Below are 23423 nucleotides of genomic sequence, written 5' to 3' on the forward strand. Positions count from 1 at the left end.
AGCTCATTGTCCTCCATGTCCAGTATGTCAAGGCTGGTTGTCAGAGCTGTTCTCAAGTGCATTCAGGGGTCAAGTCGATGTGGACTCGATGATAATATAAATAGTAAGAAAAGTTAGATACATGATAAAAAACATTTAAGTTTATGTAAAGATGATGAATTGCAGATTGACGACTCTTGCTCAATACTGAAGATTGAGAAAGACTTGTCATTTTTCGTGATTCAGCATAATGCACGAACCTTTTTATTTACACAAATAACAGTAGAAATACTTGTGACAGCTTGACTTGCTTCAAAGTTCACTTGGCTCATCGAAGCCCGAATTCTCGACTACATGGTATATATGCTTTATTTGTTGCAGAGTCTGCTAGACTTTCTAAAAATATTTTTAAAATCAAGGTCAATGCTGTCTATTGTCAATAGCGTCATAGTAGGTGTAATAGGTACGACACACATTGCGAACGTTTGGAGTTATCATATCAATATTCTATCAGGTTACAGTTAATCACTTATCTATCAATGCTTGATGAGCCAGGACAAACTTTTTATTGTACATAATAGCGAGCTCTGAGATATGCTCTTTACTAGGTCAAGACTAAAGTAATCTTTGTGGTTCAATCATTTTAGCTTTTGTACTAACTATGGAGTTATGCTCTGTTTTTTCATAATGTATATGGGTTTTCAGAGTTGGAAGAAGTAGGTGATTAAGGCACAAAATGAATTGGTAAAAAGCTGTGAAGCAAAACATCTTTTTTGAATGCAGTTTTTTCAGGCAGCTTTATCAGCTGCTAAGTTGAAAAGAACCTATTTAAGAGCTAATAAACAGTTTACTCACTATGTGAACAAATCCTAGTTATCCTTCAACATGTAATTGTAATAAGTCTCGGAATACGCAGCAGAATTGTTTGCGGCCAAAATCTTTATAAATTGAAATCCCTCCATTAATTGCTGTGTTGAGCGATCGCACAAATAATAGATCAAAAATTCACAACATAGTTTGAAAGGCAAAAAAGAAGCATATTTTATTTGAAATAAAACTGAGTATTGACATAAAACTTTATTGAGAAAAGCAACCGTGTGTTACCAGTGACAGACTGACTTAAAGGACCAAAGGAGACCCAAAAGCACTTGGCAGAATTAGGTCTCCCAGCTATCAGCTTTATATGCAAAAACCAAGAATAGAATTTTCAGTTATATCGATAGGTAAGCCAAAGACCGATTCACTTGCTCACAATTTCTGTGAATCCGCATATTTCTAGTGTCTGAGGCTATTCTAACACATATAAACTATGATTCACATTTCCAAGTGTCCTGCATAAACGAACTACTGGCTCTAAAAGATGTACTTTTTATCTAGTCTCCAGGCTTCAATCTCGATTAAGTCATGAGTTGTTGGTCAAGATGCTCACACATTCTATTTCATTTGTTCATTGTTGCTCAGAAGAAATGAGAAATGCAACTTAGTGTCTCCATTTGTTGATCTCTGCTGTGACCTAGTTTTGTTGAGCTAAAATAGCAGCCACCTAACCAAGGCCTGTGTTATTTCCATTTCCTTGGCTCAACAGTTTTGTCAACTAGCTGCATTTCAATGCTTATAAAGTTGATTTGAGTGAAAGGATAACATTCCGCTCCATATATCCTCAAGCTGTTATGGAGTAAAAAGGGGAAGATTGACTTCCCTGGTATATTTAGTCACATCACCTCAGCGGTTATGCAGACGACTAATTGTAGGATCTACTGAACTCGAATTAAATAAAAAAGACAAACTTGGGAGTTTTTTAAAATTTATTTTAAGAAACGAAGAATATTTGTCCATAGTGTGTGCTCTTAACGTCAAACGCAAAGCCCAAGGCTAACATTATTCCGAATGTCATATTTGTGAACTCTCCTTGACTAATACAAATAACTACGCTGTTGATTTCTAGTCTCCCAATATGAAGTTGGGTTACTAAAGCAGCTTCTTCAGAATAAAGAAACCAAATGAAGTTACTCTTAAATATTGGGTGAGCAGCTGAAACAATCATTTTACACAAATTCAATTGCCATCACTGTTTAGGCTGTACACTGACTGGCTGCAATGAGTGACCTTTTCACCTCAACCGTTCAGCGCAGCCTTTTGAAAAACATCAAACATTTTTCTGTGTCTCATCAATGTTTGAAAAAATTTAGAATGGCAAATGCTGAAATGTTATGGTAGAAAACATGTTGTAGGTAGAAAACATTGCATGTAGTGGTGGTTTCTTGGTGTACATTTTTGCAATTGTCTTGCTTGAAGAAAAAATTAAATTCAACTAAAAAATTCAATCACACGTGATGGTTTGATTATTTCAGAATATAATGGTTTCCAAAATAAATTGCAAAATGCATCCAAGGTGCTAAATCCCACCTAACATCTAATGATTGAAAAACATGAAATTTTTTTTATTTATTATTGTTGTATGGCTATGGCATAACTTAAAAGCATTTCTATTTGAAATGAAATTATTGCAAATGAAATTATATATATATATATATATATATATATATATATTGATATGTCAATATGAGTATAATTAGATGTAATTTATTCTACATTCAATCTGTCTGACATGTAAAATAAACCACTAGAGATAAAATGCTTTGAAAACAGTATTGTAGAACTGTGGAGTGCGAAGGCAGACGAACTTTCCTGTCTAAAATACGACATAGCTAAAATTAATTCTTCAGTCTAATGAACACCTGAGGCTAAAAATAATGCTATAAGGCAACAGCAAGAATGCCCCATAAACTTATGGGTACGAGTTTTACGCAAACCCTAGTCTGAGTATTTAAAAAAGAAAAATGAAGAGTTGGGGAGGAGTCAAAACCCCCCAATGGGGTAGAAATGCCTCTCTTACTCATTATAACCATTTTCATGCAAAAGGTCCAGAAATTATGAAACTTAAAACTAACATTCTTGAAATTGACTAACGTTTTCTTTTAAAACATCAATTTTATTTGAGAGGCCTCAAACCGAACAGGTCAGACTGACTCACTAAACCCCAAGGATTTGATGGAACCGAAGTTAAGAGCCCCTGATCTAAGTTTATTATTAGTGATAATTATGCTATAGCTGGTAAACCAGACCTCTGGAAGGGATAAAAAAGCTCTTGTTTGTCATAACTATATATACAGTTCAAGAGCCTTACATAGAAAAAACTTACTACTTCAATTTACTATAGGTTGTTTAACCTTGCTTTCGCCAATTGTTTTAAAACAACCATTTTTTTTAAATTTTATTATCCGCGAATCTGGAAACTGCTTTAAACTACTCTCAATGATGACTCCTCCCCACTACTTACTTATTAGCTGGCATTACAGATCAAATCACTTTATAAAACTAGAACAAACATCAAATACTTTATCTCAGTGGATCTGATGATGGAATGTTGAAAACTTTGACGATACAGGTTTTAAGGACCGATGCCTGACACGCAATAGCTAGTGTCTCCGTTGATGTGGATTTCTACGCTGTGGAACTGTTTAATAGACTGCCTGTGGCCCACACTAACCACGGTAATATCTCTGCGAGCAAGAGCCTCATACGCTTTCCTCTCATTGACAACATCCAGCTGGCTCGTGGCTTCATCGAGGAAGACAAGTAAAGGCTTGTAGTGGAGAACTCTAACTATTGCCAGTCGCTGGGCTTCTCCAGGGGTCAACTCACCGTACCTGTATGCAAACACGATATCCGAGCTTAAGGGCTAATGTAATTCAGAGATTAGCTAACTACATGTAGTTATTCCACAACCTGCAGATTGGAGTCAATGATTATCTTGTGGACCAGTGTCAGTCTAGAGTCATGAGTCAACGATGTGATGATGCCATTGTGAGTCATCAATTGATGACTCATCAATTAATGACTCATCAATTGATGAGTCATTAATTGATGACTCATCTATTGATGAGTCATTAATTGATGACTCATCAATTGAGGAGTCATCTATTGATGAGCTATTAACTTACGATTGTGAAAGATGAAAATTAATGTAGTGTGATTAGCTAAATGCTAGGTATGAGTACACCTGAAATTCTACTTTAAACAAGCCACGCCCAGGCTATGACAGAGAACTTAAACAAGGTGGGCCCAGGCTACAACAAAGAACTTAACAAGCTGAGCTCAGACTATAACAAAAACTTAAATAAGCTGGGCTCAGGCTATAACAAAAAACTTAAACAAGCTGAGCTCAGGCTATAACAAAAAACTTAAATTACAAATTCCCCGGTCATACAGCCCACGACCTGATAATGGAATAAGTGATAATGGAGAAAAAAAGGGTAGTGCTGGTTGTTGAAAAAGTAGTTGTCAGCAGGAATTGACAGAGACTACTATTTCAAACCTATGTTTTACAACAATAAAATAAATATTAATTAAAGCTGTAGGCCTAACCTACTGTAATGCATGTAATTTAACAACAGCAAAAAGGAAATATGTTTATTACATCTCTGAAATGCAATATTAGAAGTAAAATGGCAAGATGCTGTGTAATATACACAGTTTTAAAGTTGGTTGTGTTGAATGGTTTTGATGGCGATCTTTAACAGAAAGCAAGTATGAGCGTTCACGCGTCTGGAAGTTTTCTGCAAACTGGAGCAAAATAAAAAAATGTTCTCGTTATAAAGAGGCATTGTAGTTCGGCCCTAGCTTGTACATAAGTTGTAAATTTAAAGACATATGATTATTTAAATTAAAATCATTTAAATTTAAGATCATAAGATGCACTGAATTTATTAACAGCTTCAGGTCTAACTTGTTGGCACGTATGACATAGTTGTATTTGAGTATTGTATGTAATGAAATGTTTCTCATTACATCCAGTACATGTGAGCTGGGACATGTTGTTGTCAAGTCTGCCTTGAAAGTTGTTACGCAGTTCTTGAAAATCAGGACAATCTAAAGATTTAAAAAGAGGAATGTGATGGAGGGGGGCAGCATTGGGAGGAACAATTTTGTTTTGTGCAATATTTTCATGGTCAACGATATCCTTAAAATCATGATCATCATCTGAAAACAAAGGGGCTGACAAGTCCATGTCATTTACATCGCCTACAACATCTACTAAAGAATTTTCTGAATCAGATGAGTTTTTGTTATTATTTTGAGTAGCGTGTTGTTGAACATTAGCATTTGAAGTTGATGGTTGCTGTGAGGACCTTCTATTTCGCCTCCTCCATAATAATTGGGAGACACATGGACGGCCACTGCGACGACGCGGTGTTTTGGGAGGTTGTATGTCCATGGTAGTTGTCAAGTTGTTTTGAAATGAAATTCAAAAGGTCAATTATGCAAAACAAAAGGTTGTATAAAAATCAGACCTAATCTACTACTATCTCAAACTTATGTTTTACAACAATAAAATAAATATTAATTAAAGTTGTAGACCTAATCTACTGTACGTAATTTAACTAACAACAGCAATAATGAAATATGTTTATTATATCTCTGAAATGCAATATTAATAAAAGTAAAATGGCAAGCTACCGTGTAATATACAGTTTGAAAGTTGGTTGTGCTGAATGTAGAATGGTTTTGACAGCGATATGTAACAAAAAGCAAGTATTAGCATTCGGGCGTCTGGAAGTTTTCTGCAAACTGGAGTGAAATAAAAAAATATTCTTGTCACAAAGGGTCATTGTAGTTCGGCCCTAGCTTGTAGATAAGATGTAAAGAAATCTGGCTAATGTTCTAGATAATTTAAAAACCTTCGGTAATTGGACAAAAAACGTAGGCTGATAAACTGTGTACCACATTTTTGTTCCTGTGAATCGGTCTACGCCTCAAACAGTCTACGTTTATTACAGAAACCTTCGGCAATTAGACAATGCTATAGACTGGTGAAATGTGCACGTTTTTCTCGTGAAATTTGGACGACTTAATGGTTATACTATTTGTCGCACGACCTTATTGGCGTTTCGTTGGCCGGTCTTAATTTTGATTAAAAAAGTCTTCTCAAGTTTCTATTTCGATTTTAGGCTGAATTAATCTGTCTATTTATGTGTCATCCGATCAGATGGGTTAGTTTTAGGATATTGCAGTAACCTTTCAAAGGCTTGGTGACATATTTAAATAGGTTTATATGTGTTTTGTATCATTATTATACTTAAACGGCTCTACAAAAAAATGGTTAAATTTGTTGAAGAAATTTCGGCACAAGGGTTTGGTCACGCCGTTAACGGATAATTTTTCGGGAGTTATGTGCACATATGCATTTATCGTAAATATCCCAACCAATCGCTTCGCTCGTGTTTGGTCGTGGGACAAGCTGAGCTAAGGCTATAACAAAGAACTTAAACAAGCTGAGCTCAGGCTATAACAAAGAGTATTAAATACTAACGAAACCAATAAACATAAAAACAGAATCTGACCAGTTACTGGATGCTTTTGTGTCTACACTGCCGAATCTGTGAGTGAGCTCCAGTAATCCTAGTTCTGACATCAGTTCAAGTATTTCAGCATGATCATGCTTATTGGAAATACTCAAATATATCTGCAAAACATAGAAGAGAAAATAATTCTCACTTTGAGGACCTCAAGTTGAATTAAGCAAACAAAACTGGAGAGAACGATGTATTGTGGTGGACTGTATGTGACAAGCCAAAGCTGAGCCAAACCAAGGCGAACTGAACCAAGCTGAGCCAAACCAAGCCGAGAGCCAAGCCCAGTCCAACCAAGTGGGACAAGAGACGGGGCTCCCCGCTATATAGCCTGGGCATGGCTCTCGTGGGGGATTGGGAGAGAGAGCCCGGGACACAGCGAAAAAAAGGTAAGATGACTTCTGCAAAACTAGCGACATATGTTACATATGACGCTCAGGCTGATACTAATGGAAGTGTGTCGTTAGATTCAGATCTCACGATGTATTAGATGTGGCGCGTTTAAAACCTATCGTCATGGTCACGTAACTTAATCTAGTAAAAAGCCCTATGTTTTTGATAGGCTGGGTGGTTACGTAGTACCCCGTTTGATAATAAAACGATAAGAACCATAGGTTACTATTCTCTTGCGTTTTCACGTTAGCAGTTTCATTTCATATACTGATAAAAAATTGGAGCGATTCAAAAATTACTATCAAAACTAGGCATAGTCCCAATGAAATCAGAACAGTTTCAAGCTTCACAACATATTATTGAAGGTTTTGACCAATTTATAGTTCTTCCTACTGGCCTCGGAAAGAGTATTTGCTTTCAGATGGCACCGTTTTGCAGTGGTAGGTCCGGGTTGTTCATAATAACTGTCGCGAGTAATCATAATACTCGCGAGTAAAATAAAACTGAGATTACTTTTTACTAGACAAACTTTTCTTTACTAGCAATTCATTTTTGTTGTTTTATTGCTATACATTTGCTATGTTTGTATTGTTATTGTGATATTTTTTTATTTAATTGATTTAATTTTTTATTATACCTAAATCAAAACATAATTAATTGAATATACGAAATAATACAACTCCCGTGATTGATTTGTTATGCAGCCTACATTTCATACTTACTAACCAGCGTTTGTTTGCTGCCAATTCAGATTAAAAATAATACATAATACTCATGTAAATCATAAATAAGACCGTCACATGATACTCCTTCGGAAATAACGATTGTGATATTAGCGACTGCAGAAGTCGACTTTTAGAGTTGTCTTCCCCGCATGTTGCTAAGTGTCCCAGGCTCTCTCTCCCAATCCCCCTTAAGAGCCATGCCCAGGCTACCCGCTACATAAGCACGAATGTTCACAGAAGAAAGCATAGCTGTTCTGCGCCTGATTAATTGCTTGTTGCATGTTTTTGACTGTAACCATTTATGAACGAAGCAGAATATATGTATACACTCTTTACACTGAGTCTTATGTTGGTGGAGTAGTAAAGGGCAGCGCACAAAACCTTTACAATGGTGGCATCAGTGGGATAAGACGATCCTAAATAAACTCCACCACAAGGCTCGTACTGAATTACTGGATGAACTTTCTGCTGCCTTCAAAGTGGCAGTATAAAGAAACCCAGACGACACGGGATAGGGCCTGCCTGAAAAACAGCAGCACAGCTCCTACTGGAAAAACTTCCTGGCAACAGGAAAAAACCAAGAGAGAGCTGTGTAAAACCCTGCCTGCAGCAACGGACACAGTAGAAGAATTGCCATAAAAACGGCAGAAACCTGCTGGAAGTCCCCCACCAGAAAACATGGTAAACAAAAGTGCACGAAGCGCCGATCCGGGACCCGACCGGCTAGTCGAGGCACTAGAACGAGTGTTGTGGATGCCAAGGCCCCAGGAACCGGCACCACGATTCAAGACTCCAATATACATGAAAAAGGGAGACATGGAATATTTTATTGCTCGCTTCCTGAAGGTGGCCGAGGCTAACCTTTGGGCAAAAGGAGTGACGCTATTACACCTCTGAGAGGCACTAGGCAAACAGGCCGAGGACTGTGAATGGGCCGAAAACCCGGAGGCCGTATTCAATGCCCTTCAGGCAAGATTCGGACTATCTGCCAGGCAGGCACTAAGCCGGCTCAACGCCCTCAGGCGAGACAAGAAGACGTCGCTCCAGGAGCATGCCATAGAGGTGAAGAGGCTGGTACGCATTGCGTACGGAGATCTCCCGAACCCTCACCAGAATAATATGGTCATGGAAACGTTTTGCAGCTCGCTGGAGGACTCTGCCATGCAGCGGCACCTGTTGGCAGTGCACACGCCCACACTGGCAGATGCCATACGGGCTGGAAATGATTACCTCCAGATCCAAGGAGGAGAATGCAAACCTGTTGAATCTTTGGTGCGAGCCCTGGAGGGGGAACCCCCTGGCCAGGTGAACTCGGCCGAGACCAAGGTCATTGGACAACTGGCCATATTAGTCCAATCCCTTACGGAAAAATTGGAACAGCTACAGGAGCGAGTCCACGCTTGGACAGAAAAAGGAAACCAGCCAACTATCCTTTGCTAGGGTTGTGGCAGGCTAGGGCATGTTCGGAAGAACTTTCCCCGCTACTCAAAACCGGCTACGGGAAATGAGGAGAAGCCACAGCAGTAGCTCCAACTGCTGACTGTGCAAAGGCCAAACAACCCCGGAGACGTGCTAAAGCCACCCGGGACTCGGGAAACGCTGACGGATGGTTTTGCCCGGCAAAGACTAGACTGAGAGAGATTCGTGCGCAAGAAGAGCCTGTAGACACATAAAATTATTGTCAGTGCTTGAGTGAGGCCAGTTCCGACGCTCTTCCAGTCCCGGATGCAGTTTACGCCACTCCGTGCGAACGGCAAGGGCGTAGCCAGAAACGTAGGGAGGTGACTACCAAATCCTCCCGCCCAAGATGCCAAAGACTAGCGAGGTCAGTTCCACAGGGTGTGACTGTCGAAAGCCTGCCTTAAAAGCGGCAGGGCCGCCCCTTTCCCACCCCAGGAACGGCGGCCGATGGGGCTACCGGTCGACTCAGGATGCAGGACATCCCCAATGACTGACTACGCACCGCTACGAGGAGAGGGTACTCCAAGCACCTCAGACGACACCCAAGAAGACACCATTACGGCGCAAGGCCTCAGCCGACCTCATCCAACCAGTTAATTCCTTCCAAGAAGAGTGGAGGGGCGGCCCATTCAATTTCTCCTGGACAGCTGGTGCATCACGAACCTGTTAAATAAGCAGGTCTTCGATCAACTACCTGGAGCCGTACGAGAAGACTGGCTCGAGAAGAGCGACAGCCAGGGTCTGCTGGCTGACGGAACCCGGCTTCCTTTCTATGGAATAATCCGGTTGCCAATTCGGCTGAGGAACGTAAGAAGTCTTGGTGGTCAGCCACCAGAGTGAGGATGCCATATTGGGTATGCGATTCTTCGTGGCCCACCAATGCTCCCTGAAGTTTGAATGGCCGGTGGGTCGAGTGGATTGCAGGCAGTTAGTCTGCACGGACCGGCATGGACGGTTGTTACAAAGTAAAGTGCAGGTGGTCAGGGGAGTGGTGGTGCCGGCTCGGACAAAGATGGCGATACACTGTCACATCACTCCGAGGAATTACTGCCCCATGGGGCTGATCAAAGGATTTTCGGACAGACCCCAGTGGCGAGTAGCCTGAATCAGCCCGGACCAAAAGAACATGTCATCACCCGATGCATGAAAACTACGGAACAGCCATTGACCCTCCAACCTGGGGCCCCTATCAGCACGTACACGATGATATACACCCTACAGGTCAAAGAGAACGACCCCTTACTGTGTGTAGCCGGTCCAACTTCAACCAATGAAGTGCCGGCTCACCTGGAAGAATTGTTCCAAGCGGATCAACCAAATTGTGAAGGGACAGGCCAGACAGCGAGGCTGGCCTTGCTGCTGAGCTGGTATGCAACCGTGTTTAGCACAGACGACGAGGACGTAGGAAGGACCTTCGAAGTGGAACACTCAATTCCGCTTGATGAAGGAACTTGGCCGATTCGACAACCACCCCACAGACTACGACCGGAAAAGGAGGCGGAAGCCAAAAGGCAGGTGCCAGACTTGCTCAAGAGAGGCCTTATTGAGCCAGCTGAAGGAGCTTGGAGCTCCCTCGTGGTGTTAGTCCGAAAGAAGGACATGATGTGGCGAGTCTGCATAGATTACCGGCGCTTGAACGCTGTCACAGAGCAGAAGGTCTACACCCTACCCAGGATCGATGACAGTCTAGACCCTCTGTCTGGTAGCCGATAATTCAGTACACTCGGCCTGGTGAGCGGATATTGGCAAGTGCCCCTGGATGCCGAGGCCCAAGAGAGTATCGGCCTTCTCTACCTGATCTGGACTATGGAAATGAAAGGTGCTACCCTTAAGGCTGACCTCCGCCCCAGCCACTTTCCAGAGACTCATGGAATGCGTTTTGCACGGTCTCGACTGAAGGACATTGTTGTTATACCTCGATGAAATTATGGTCATCGCGCCAGACTTCAACACGCACCTGTACTGACTCGAGGAGATCTTCCAGAGACTCCACAAAATCGGGTTGAAGCTAAAACCCTCCAAATGTGCATTACTACAGCCCCAGGTACGCTACCTGGGCCACATGGTAAACAAGGATGAGGTCTCCACGGATCCCGCTAAAGTGCAAGCGGTCGCTGAGTGGCCAAACCGACGCGGAGTTAAGGAACTTCAAGGATTCCTCGGGACAGTCAGTTACTACTGACAGTATATTCCGGAGTTCGTCACGATAGCGCATCCCTTGCACCGGCTGACGGCGAAAGGAGAGGCGTGGAGATGGACAAAGGAAAAGCAGATCGCCTTCAACAAACTGAAGGACAGCATCAGCTCCGCCCCAATATTGGGCTATCCAAACCCCCAGAAACAGTATATTTTGGATACGGATGCCAGTGGATGCGGGGTACGGGCCATGCTGTCTCAAGTGCAAGAGGGCCGCGAGAGAGTCATCCCCTACTACAGCAAGACTCTCACCCCCTCGGAACGCAATTACTGTGTCACTAGAAGGGAGTTGCTCGCAGTTGTTAAGGCGGTAAACCATTTCCGGCTCTATCTATATAGACAAGAGTTCCTTCTGCGGACCAATCACGCATCCCTCTGATAGTTGTGCAGGAGGGAGCCCTCAAACCACGTGGCCCAATAGCTCGAGATCCTGGCGGAATTCCGGTATATCCTGGAGCACCGGTTAGGAATCCGGCATGGGAATGCAAATGGCCAGAGGCAAACTTGCGGGGACTGCTGACAATGCGCAAGCACTGAACAGAGGGACGAAGGCCCATCACGGAGAGAGTTGGCCCAGGAAAGAGGGCCGTTAACCACGTGGGTCTCGACCAGTTGCCTGGACAGGACTCCCGCTCTCGACAGGGCAGGATTGACCCTGGGAAACGTCGCATACTCTGGAACACCGACCGATAGATCGCACAGGATTCCGGCCCCAACCGTGGCAGGATTGAACTTGAGTAACGGTGGTGTTTCCAAGAGGCTGCCAGCCCAACCAGCTGAACCAGGACCAAAAAGCGAGTTGGCAAGACTACAGGCCACAGGACAGAAACCGGTAGCCGTCATGTGTCGAGCATTCGCCATGGGAGAAGAGCTGCCAGCTGAACACCCAGAAGTGGGAAGAAGGGAAATGGACATACTAAGCCACATGCGTGGTTCCCTACGCATTCGGCAAGACAGCGTGCTGGAAGCACGCATAGCCCCGCAGGGCCGTGTTAGATGGTGCGCTATCTGCCCGCCAGCTATGCGGGAGACCATGGTGTGACAAACGCACGCCCTGGCCCACTCTGAGGTGGGAAGGATGACAAGCCGCCTCCAGTTGACCTGGGACTGGCCAGGACTGACATCACTGTCAGACGGCTCGTAAAGAGTTGAGAGGTGAGCCAAGCCACAAAGAATTGGGGAGACCAAAACAGCCAAGGGAAAGCGGTGACTCTACGCAGGAAGGCCCTAACAGGTAGCGGCCGTGGATCTGGTCGGGCCACTCTCAGCCACTCCAAGGGGAAACCAATGAGTGCTGGTCCTCATGGACCACTTCACCCGATGGCAGGATGCACTGGCACTACTCGACGCCATGGCACCGGTAGTCGCAAACGCTCTGGATGAGTGAGTGTTCTGTTACCTGGGGCTACCAGAGCAAATCCACACGGATCAGGGGGTGCAGTTTGAGTGTCAACTAATGGTCAAACTGTGCCAACTCTGGAATGTGGGAAAAAATGCACACTACCCTATACCACCCACAGGCCAACGGAATCGTGGAGCGGAATAACCATGGGCTTAGGAACTTCCTGCGGGCTCTACTGCTAGCCCACGAGCAGGACGAGTGGGACTTGTTGCTTCCCCAGCTGTTGAAGGCATACCGAGGCAGCCCCCCTCCACAACCGGAGAGACGGCCAACATGTTGATGTTGGGACGAGAGCTGAGATTGCCAGACCAGCTGGAGAGTCACCCTCCACCAACCGAGTTCTTCCCCACCCACGAATATGCACTAGGAGTACAGCAAAGACTGCAAACCGTGCATGAAGCACTACGACAGACCCAAATAGAGGTAAGATAGGAGGACCGAGAGGAGCCCCCACTGTACTCCCCAGGCGACTGGGTATGGCTCATGAACAAGCGCCGGCGAGGGGGGGGGGGAGAACCCCAAGCTGCAGGCGAAGATCGTGGGACCATATTAGGTCCTGAAAGCCTGGGGGAACCACACCTGTCTGATAGAGAGGCAGGGCCAGTCCTCAATCCAGAGCGAAGCGAGATTTAAGCCCTACCACGCCTGTCCAGAAAGACTGGGGCATGCCCCAGCCACCATGGAGCCAAAAACGGGTCCTAACATGAAAGGAGCCAGCCCAGGTAGACTGAGAGAAATCCGGGAGAAAAACAAAAAGGACCCCCTACCAATATGGCCGCCTCCCAACTGGGAAAAATTGCTAGTGGAGGCCGCAAGGACAACTCCCACTGAAAACCCGGCCGGGCCGGAGGAAAGAAGGGACCAAAGACGGAGTTCCATCACGACCGATCTGGTCATACTCGAAGAAGTTCCGGAAGAACCGGAGGCAAACCTGTCGGAACCTGTCGGCAATAATCCAAGGCCGACAAGGACTACTAGGAGGCCGAACCGGTATGGGAACGGAGTATGTTACTCAATGGGATCACCGGAAAATGGTCCGGAGGTCGAAAAGGAAAGCGGTAAAACGACTCTCACAGTCGCTACCAAAGCTTTCCTAATAAAGCGTTCGTTCACTCTGGACAATATTAGTTTGTTGGAAAATATGGATAGCGCTTGTAATACCTCTCTCCAAGAGTTATTGACTTCGGTCACAATTAGCTTGAAAGAAGCTGAAGAAGTGTTGAATAGGCCAACGCCGGCGAACGTAGTGGCTTACACGGGAAGTGGAGGAGAGATAGGCACAACGCAAGAAGAAGAACTAGGCCACTCTGAATCCGCCGTGTTGGAAACAAATAACGAGGGAATGGAAGCGTTATTGGAAGAAACCTTAACAGAAGATGTGGATGGGGTCTGCCGGGTAGCTGCCATGAGGACAGGAAGAAAAAGGATCGAGCCACCCTCCCCGGACTTGCCTTCTTCTCCTCCGGCTAAGTCATTCTGCGCTAGCTTGCCCGTTAAGGAGACATGACAGGAGGAAAGTCCTCTTCTGCTCGGACTACCGCACGGGTGGAAGAGCAAGTTATTTCACATTAAATCATGACATAATAAGATTATAGAAAATTAAGGTGCAATGTGGGCCCATATGCGCAGTAGCATGGCTATTCGAGGGGAGGCGCAGAGCCCGAGTTAATATATGAGATTGATTATTAATGAAAAAAAACATGGTTGTCTAATCAATAGAAATCGGAGCAAATCTATCCCAGAGAGTCCAGCAAGTACTGCTTTAAAGCAGCTCTAAAACCATCATGACTACTAATTTTCCTTTGCCAAATTGGCAAGGAATTCCATTTTGATGACACACGATAGGCAACCTGTCTATGGCCACCAGGAGAGGAGGAGGGTGGAAGTGGTTATGAAAATAAGGAATGACGAGTGTTATAATCTGTTGACAAGTTAGTTTGAGATTTAAATTGTGTGAAGGCTAAAAGACATATTCTTAGTTGGCAAAGTTGCTGTATAGGCAAAACACGAGATCTTTTAAACAAAGGAGTTGACGGAAAATGAAAGTTTTTATGATATATTATTCTCAGCAATCGCTTCTGGATGACTAAAATTTTGTTTAGGTAACTCATTGGAGCATTTCCCCATGCTTCCGAGCAATAAACTATTTTAAACTGTTAATCAGAGTATTATATAAAAGCAAAAGAGGCATTTCTGGTAAGATCAATGAGGCTTGGTAAATAAGTCCCAAGCTTTGTCGCAGTTGTCTTCTCAATAGTTCTATGTGTCTTGACCAGTTTAGTGAGCTATCTATTGTAACGCCTAAAAATTTTATGCTATCCATCATTAGTATGTTTTGTCCATTCATGGAAATGTTTTCTGTTAATCAAAATTTATTTTGTGGATTTTGAACAACTATGACATTAGCCTTGTCAACATTCAATACTAGTTTGTTTTGGTCACACCAATTTTTTATTCAATTTATTATTTTTTTAATTATAGCTATAACTTTATCCAAGTTTTTAGCAGTATTAAGTAAGTTAGTATCATCAGCAAACAAAATAGTTTTAAATTTATCAGTACTCTTTACAAGATCATTTATTTATAACCAAAATAGTGTTGGTCCAAGGATGGATCCTTGGGGTACTCCACATTTAGTTACTAAAGGTTGGGATATTTTCGGAAATATTATAACACTTTGAAGACGATTTGATAGATAATTTTGAATTAATTTGAAACTTGAATGAGAAAGATTTATTTGCTTAAGCTTATTTATAAAAATAGAGTGATCTATTGTATCAAAAGCCTTTGAGAAGTCAATGAAAATACCTAAAACAGATAGACTATTGTTTAAAGCTGCAAGTGTATTGTTTGTAAATTCTATCGATGCTTCACGAGCTCCTTTCCCTTTCTGAAATCCAAATTGAGTTTCTGCAATGCTTTCTTTAATAGCGTAGTTATGGATTTGTTGATTAATAAGATGCTCAAAGATTTTTGAGAAAACCGGCAGAACAGAAATAAGTCTATAGTTATTAGATAACAGCTTATCGCCTTTGTTTTTAAATATAGGTAAAACTTCAGCACATGTCATTTTTTGTGGCAAAACACATTGCTTTATGCTCATGTTGAATATGCAGGCCAAAGGTTTTGATAACTCAAGCGAACATGCTTTCACTAATTTCCCGAGAATTCCATCTATGCCTTTTGCTTTGTGTTCATTTAGATTTGCAATAACTTTCTGAACAGTACACTCATGAACTTCTACTACAGAATTAAAATCTGAGAATGTATTTATCCCTGAAGTTTGATGCTATATAATGGTAGTAGAAAAAGCTTGCGCAAGCCTGGGTCCTATTTCTGTAAAATAAGTATTAAATTCTGTAGCTATTTGTTTGTCATCGGTTAATGCGGGAAGGGAGTTGCGTGATCTGCCGGTTGGCACCCAGCCACCGGCGAATCAGGTTCCACGTGCTCCAACACTACGCTGTGTTCGTATACCCCTGCGACTGGCAACACGTGTTGCGGGACCATGTGCTAATCGACCACGCGACACACCAGCTGGGAAAGTCGATCTAGTGGTATATTTGGTCGGCCAGGATACGTGTGAACAATTTTGCCAAGAAAATGCGCGAGGTTCCCTACCGATGGCTGCATGCACCTCCACTACTAGGGCAAAAATGCGACGCAGCCCCCGCAGAGGAGTACAGCGGCCTGCGATACGACCTTGTTCCCCAGCTAGGACACACCCTGTTCCGACAAGGCCGTGTCAGACAGCCCAGGACTGACCAAACCATCGCACTCTGGCTGAGGTCGTAAGCCAAGTACCCGCCAACCAGATGCTATTACAAATCCAGCGCAGCGGAGCCCGGCTGTTGTCGCAGGATGCTCAAGATTGGAAAAAGGCCACCGAGGCCATGTAGAACTTACTACGCTAGGAGAAGTTGGAAGGCCAAGAACGCCAACTTCTCCTAGAGGAAGTAGAACGCCTCCGCTATGGCGCCCACCAGTATATACGAAGCTCTGGTGCAGCTGGCTCTCCCCCAGGATATTAATTGGAGACCATAGTCGCCAATGGGGGGAGTGTGTGGTGGACTGCATGTGACAAGCCAAAGCCACGCCGAACCGAACCAAGCCGAGAGCTAAGCCCAGTCCAACCAAGTGGAACAAAAGGCGGGGCTCCCCACTGTATAAGCACGAACGTTCACAGAAGAGAGCAGAGCTTTTCTGCGCCTGATTTGTTACTTGTTGCATGTTTTTGGCTGTAACCATTTATGAACGAAGCAGAATATATGTATACGCTCTTTACACTGAGTCTTATGTTGGTGGAGTAGTAAACCGCAGCGCACAAAACCTTAACAGTATCAATGGGACAAAGTTGTTTTTTACAACCGATTTTCATTTTACGCCAAACAAACATTGACGACGTAGAAAATAAATAGATATTAACTTAAGTTACACGGGTCGATGCCGTTCAGAGCAAATTCTACCGTGAGACAAACAAACAAAAAAAGAAGGAACTCTGATAAATCATACAGATATAAATGCACCTAACCAATCTGTGCACCAGGATCAAGTGCAGCTGCCGATCTGACACTGATGTTGTCCACGAACTATAAATAATGTAAAGCGTGCAGGCAAATAATAGACATGAGTGTAACACCAAGCCCTATGACACTGCGCAAATACGTGCTAGAAGACATTCTGTTAAGAAACTGGACTGAATCCTTCACAAACAATCATAACAGTATACTATACTAGTGACGGTACATGCCATCACTAGTATGGTTTATGTTATATGATACATATGCTATATGGTACATACCCTGACACCCTACACTGCAAAGACAAAAGTGTTTCAATTTAACATACATCTAGCTAGAGAGGTAAATGGGCCAGAATTATGAAGAACTAGAACCTAAGTCCACCAAAACGTGATTTTAGATTCCCTATATTGATAATTATGTGTTACTAGTACCCTGGCAGTTAAAGATCATCAGGTGTAATAAGTATGTGCGTAATTATTCCAACATTCAGCAAGGTTGTCTAGTAGTAGCATGCCTGTCTGCTATGCTGAGTCTGCTATTTAGTGTTGGTAAAATGTGGTTTCACCTGATCAGCTAGCGAAGTAAGTCCAGTTATGAAGTAAGGTCGTTGAGGTACAATGCTGACAACAGACTTGTATCCGATGTTGCCGGTCAGTTTAATGGTTCCTGCCTGGCTCTTCCACAGATGACCAATCACGCGCAGGAGTGATGACTTGCCAACGCCACTATCTCCTGTTATTAAAACATTTTTTTCCTGTAACATAGATATTACACAGAAATGCTTACCAAGCAATAAACTAAAATCATTGAATGGATATCAATGTGACAGCTGTCCTATGTTTACAAAAAAATGTCTCACCTTTTCGAAAGTGTAGGTGAAATCACTAACAAGCACGCGCTTTGTGCTGGGTATTTCAACAGTCACCCTTTCCAGTTTAACAATGGCTGGTCCTCCATCATCTAAGGCTACCATCTGTAACAGTAGCTTACCACAATTATGTTTTCAAATGGGCTGTCATACCTGTGGTGTCTGCTAAACAGCTGCTCGAATGTCATGACACCCTAGTAATCAAACGAGCACTTGAAGTATTTGTCACAGGTACTTGTCACCTACTGCTAATGAGTAACATTTCTATTTTTTCATTTAAAATCATGTATATATGACTTGAAATCAGCAACTAAAATGTATGAGATGTGATCATATCTGTACAGATTATAGTCTTCAACCATTAAATAAATTACATGTTAAAGATTTAGCCTACATAATCATTCAAAAACATAATCTTACAGCTGTTTGGTTTACATATTTGAAATCACAATAAAATGAAAACTAATTTAATATATTATTTATGACTATTGACTAAATTCACAATGAGTAACAATATTGTAAATAAAATTTTAGTTTTTCAACAAATGGGTTCAGTTTCTTTGGCACACTGCTGCATATGCAACACTGTATGAATGGTGCAATGTCACCCTCACAACTTGCTGTCAGTTCACAAGATTACACCATCAGAATATCAACAACTACCTAACTTGGCCAATAATTTATAAACAACATAATTTACCACATATTTGACATACATGTAATTTTATAAAGCACTGCCTAAGTGTTCATATAACAATAGCTCCATACATTTCATGGACACTTCCAAAAGCGACTGATTAAAAACCTTCTGACATCATCAGTTTATCTTGTGCTGGACATCTGACATCATCAGTTTATGTTGTGCTGGACATTAATGCATAACAATTTACAGTGTTGAGACGACAGCAGAAAGTGCAGTTGAGCTGTGTTAATAATGAATTGGTAGTTTAAAATTGCATTAAAAAATAAATTACAAATTTAATTAATATTCAAATTAAATTATGCATTAAATCAACAAATTAATTTTTAGAATAGCCACATAGTTAATTAAATTAATGAATCAATTTTTTAAAAGCTCAATAACTCAATAACTTATCAAATAAGCGTGTAGAATAACTGCATTAATTGAATTTTGAATTACAATACCTAAGAATTTAGCATTAAATTAAATTGCTAATTAATAATTTAATGCAGCTATTAATTATTAATGTGCATTATTAATATTATATTATTATTATGAATTGGCCCCAACCCTGCCAATTTGTATACCTCATCAGAAAGTTTAAAAACCCAGTTAAATACAATACATAAACTTAATACAACTATTGCAAATGCTGTCTAACCTTTACCATAAGAACTTGGGTTAAATTACCGACTGTCCAAAAATCATTGAAAAGTAGAGATATGAAGGCTTGACCTTTTAGCAGGACTATTTTCACAGAACAAAGAAAAAATTCAAGTATTACATCTTTGTATAAAATGAATGACATAGAATCTTACTAAAATCAATTTTCTAGTTTCCTAGGCAACCATTGTTGCCACTACATACAATAGAGCTCTATGTAAGTGTTAATAAGATACCATCGACATTTGTCCAAACCTGCAACTTAGCTAAAACACCCCAAATGAAAGTTACATCAGAACTATTGGTTACATAATACAGTCAAACATGGATAACTCGAACTTCACGGGACCAAGCAAAAGTGTTCGAATTATCAGAGAGTTCAAGTTATCAGAGCACTGTCACAAGTCCATGTATTTACTTATTTATTAGTAGATACATGTACATATACAAACTATAATATAAATCAAAAGCACAAATGGCTTGTTTCAAATTAAATGCTTCTAATGTAAAGTTTAAAACGTTTTTATCAAAAAGTATAGAGATTTTTCTATCACTTGAGATTGGTTTGTTGTTTGAGGTGATGTTATTGCCAGGACGTTTTTTTAGATTGACATTGGCAAAACTTGATCGTTGTTGAAATGCTCAAAAGAAAAGACATCTTTTTCTTTTGAGCGTTTTACCCACGATCAATTTTGCCGATTTTTCTTGAAGTGCAAAGATTACCTTTCATGCAAAGATTACCTTACTTTACCTGGGATTCGTTAAGAGCAACACTCCGAGGCAGTTCAATTAAAAGTTTTACGAGGTTTTACGGTACATTGTATATCACTCACGCTTTTTGAATGAATACTTATTGAATGTACACACGTATTCTGTGTTTAGGTCAAACGATGAATAGTTTTTTTTAGCTAAGACAACATATACGTTTAATTACAACAATTTTTAAGACGTTTTAAACATTCAACATTCTGACGTTGATTCAACACGGAATCAACGTCGGAAAACTATTCATCACGAGCTAGCCGGGTCACGCACTCAAAGATTTTCGCCACGCACATACAAAACAAAAACAACATGCTGTTTTCGTTTTGTATGTGCGTGGCAAAAATCCTTGCGCGCGTGACCCGGCTAGCCCGTGCTATTCATCGTATAGCAGTATAAATCAAATTTAACCAAACCTTTAGAAAAGTCGTTGACAAAAATATTTTGCGATGTTGGTAATAACGACGCTTATGAATTACGAAAATATGAGGTTTACCTCTATGGCTTTGAATAAAGTGATTTTCTAAAGCGATAACAACCGTTTCGATAGCCGTTGGGCAAAAAACAGTTCGAATTAACAGTGTTGAGTTCGAGTCATCTATAGCAATTTATCATTACGTGGGAACGGACCAAAGAAACCGTTCGAATTAACCATGTGTTCGAGCTATCCGTGGGCGAGTTATCCATGTTTGACTGTAATTGCTAAATAATTGTTTTTGTGATCATTACATATGAAGCAATTTTATGTTGTTGCATGTAGACAACATTTTTCATAAAGAAAAGGTACAATTATATTATGAAATGATTTTATTGTTGCGTGTGACACAGACTAACACAGTAAAAATCTCTCCTTGATTTCTCATCTTGACCTTCCTTGAATACCAAAAAACAAGAAATGAAGAAGCCGGATTCCAGCTCTTTGATGTGTCGAAAGAAACAAAGCCCGGATATTAATAAACTGGCTCACCTGTGCACCATCTGTTAACAAGGTGAATGAAGCAATGTATAATGGTTTTCATAATGTAGAAGATGCACGGGATGGTTAGCAACTGCAAGGAACACCAGTTACATATGAATATTGCAAACCAGAAAAGCTGTTAAGAACAGAAATCTTTGAGAATACAAATAACATTTCGAGGAGTGCATCTTTCTCTGACCCTAGATTCCCAATGAGCAGCAACCTCCGAAAACATTCACCGACAGATAGTGACAACCACATAAATCTCACTTTGATACAGCAATCTGAAAAGATTGAACGGTTTGGCAGAACTAGTCCAAATCAATCAAAAACCATATCCAACCATACAAATGTTGTCAAAATTCTTTTGAAGTTCCCCAGCAATCAGATTTGAATAAGAAAAAAAATTCAACAATGGAATTCCACAAGTTCCAACAGCTCGCAGCTCAAACACCAAGCAGCACAGATTCAGATAAAGTGAAACATCCCTCCGACACCCTTGCGCACCCAGTGTGAACAGTGTGAATAGAGTGATACATGATGGTTTTAACACTGAAGATGCACAGAAATGGTTAGCCGCTGCAGGAATACCAGTTACATTCAAAGATTGCAAACCAGAAGAGGTGTTTAGGAACAAAATTTTTCAAGTGACAAATAACATTATGATAAGTTCATTTTTCTCTGAACGCAGGCTTTCAATGAGCAGCAACCCTAGAACATGACAATATTCACCGGCAAAGAACCAAGACAGTATGCATCTCACTTCGATACAGCAATCGGGAAAGATCGAACGGTTGAAAGATTTAGTCAAAACCAAGCGAAGACCATATCTTACCGTCAGAATGTTGTCGAAAGTCTTTTGGAATTTCTAACAACTAGACTAAAACAATGAAAAGAATTCAACAATGAAATTCCATAAACTTCACCAACCCGCAGCTCAAACACCAAGCAGCACAGAGTCAGATAGAATGTTCAGCAACCCGCAGCTCAAACACCAAGCAGCACAGACTCAGATAGAATGTTCACCAACCCGCAGCTCAAACATCAAGCAGCACAGACTCAGATAGAATGTTCACCAACCCGCAGCTCAAACACCAAGCAGCACAGACTCAGATGAAATGTTCACCAACCCGCAGCTCAAACACCAAGCAGCACATACTCAGAATGTTCACCAACCCGCAGCTCAAACACCAAACAGCACAGACTCAGATAGAATGTTCACCAACCTGCAGCTCAAACACCGAGCAGCACAGACTCAGATAAAATGAAACAACCCTCCGACACCCCTACCACATCATCAGGAACTCAGATAAAACCTATTCAACCGAACACAGAATGAAGCAACGTAATGAATGAGCGTGAAGAAAGTTTTAAACCAGAACATTGCTTCATCATCTCTCTCACCAACCCTGCTGACTAACACTCAACAGTAATTACTAATTAATTACTTCAGTCCAGATACTATCAGAAGGACTATCAACAGCCATTTTGGACCAATATTATTAGAAAAAGAACACTTTACAAAGTAAAATCACTAAATCCAGATATTACCATAACTAAGGAACAAACCCTGTGCAGAGAATACAGTGAAAAACTAGTCTGATATTCCATTGGATGGTTCACCAGCGAGACTCACTATAGATCCCGAAAGCATTAATAGAAATACCATCATGATGAAGGCACGTCGATGGACTGTATGATTCGCTAGTATATCTGGATATTCGAACATCATATCCAGGTTCAAAAGCAGCTTCGCTCACAATAGAAGATTCTCAAATTTAGAATAAATTTTGAAAAAGTACTTGATCAAATGAAAGCCTTAGATGGAAAATGAAAATGGATTACTTGTCACACGGGAGCAACTCGTCCACATCTCAACGTCTATGAACTAACCAGTAAGGTTGATCAGTTGAGAGGCATCCTATCTAAACACCAATTCAAAATACTCCGTCTGAAACATTTTTGAGGAAGGAATCCGTCAACAGTTGTTTTGACATTCCCGAATAGTACTTAATACGGAAGGATAGGATAGAAAAGAAATGTAGAGGCGTGGTCCGCTACATTGACAAATCTATCAATTATGAACATATAGACAATCCTCAACTAGGTGATGCAGTTGCTGTTAAGACAAAACAGTCATTGAAGCAGTTTCATCGTCTCATGTGTATACTGCCCCAAACTCTCCTTCCTTATGGAACAAAGCGTTCATATGTTGTCAAGGCCTGCTATTTCATATGCAGAGAATTATTACTAGTAGGAGACTTCAACATTGACCATAACTGCTCTAGCAACTCAAAAAGGTGGTAAAATGATCTCATAGATACACACTCCTGTTAACTCAGATAATTTCTGGTGTTACTCGTGTTACCAATACTTACTCTACCCTTATAGAACATGC

General features: G+C 41.4%; 1 protein-coding gene across 2 annotated transcripts in view; it reads right to left on the reverse strand.

Moving 5' to 3' along the window:
* Positions 1-2551: 2551 nt before the first annotated feature.
* Positions 2552-23423, reverse strand: part of LOC137408249 (lysosomal cobalamin transporter ABCD4-like) — a 31164-nt gene continuing 10292 nt past the window's right edge. For both annotated transcript variants that reach the window (XM_068094682.1, XM_068094681.1), the window contains exons 10-13: positions 17952-18065; positions 17658-17846; positions 6384-6505; positions 2552-3689 (exon numbers count right to left, since the gene is read on the reverse strand). In XM_068094682.1, the coding sequence (XP_067950783.1) occupies positions 3431-3689; positions 6384-6505; positions 17658-17846; positions 17952-18065 (684 nt within the window). In that variant the 3' untranslated portion in view covers positions 2552-3430. The remainder of the gene's footprint in view (positions 3690-6383; positions 6506-17657; positions 17847-17951; positions 18066-23423) is intronic.

Source organism: Watersipora subatra, chromosome 11, assembly GCF_963576615.1.
Source record: "Watersipora subatra chromosome 11, tzWatSuba1.1, whole genome shotgun sequence".
Classification (NCBI taxonomy): Eukaryota; Metazoa; Bryozoa; class Gymnolaemata; order Cheilostomatida; family Watersiporidae; genus Watersipora; species Watersipora subatra.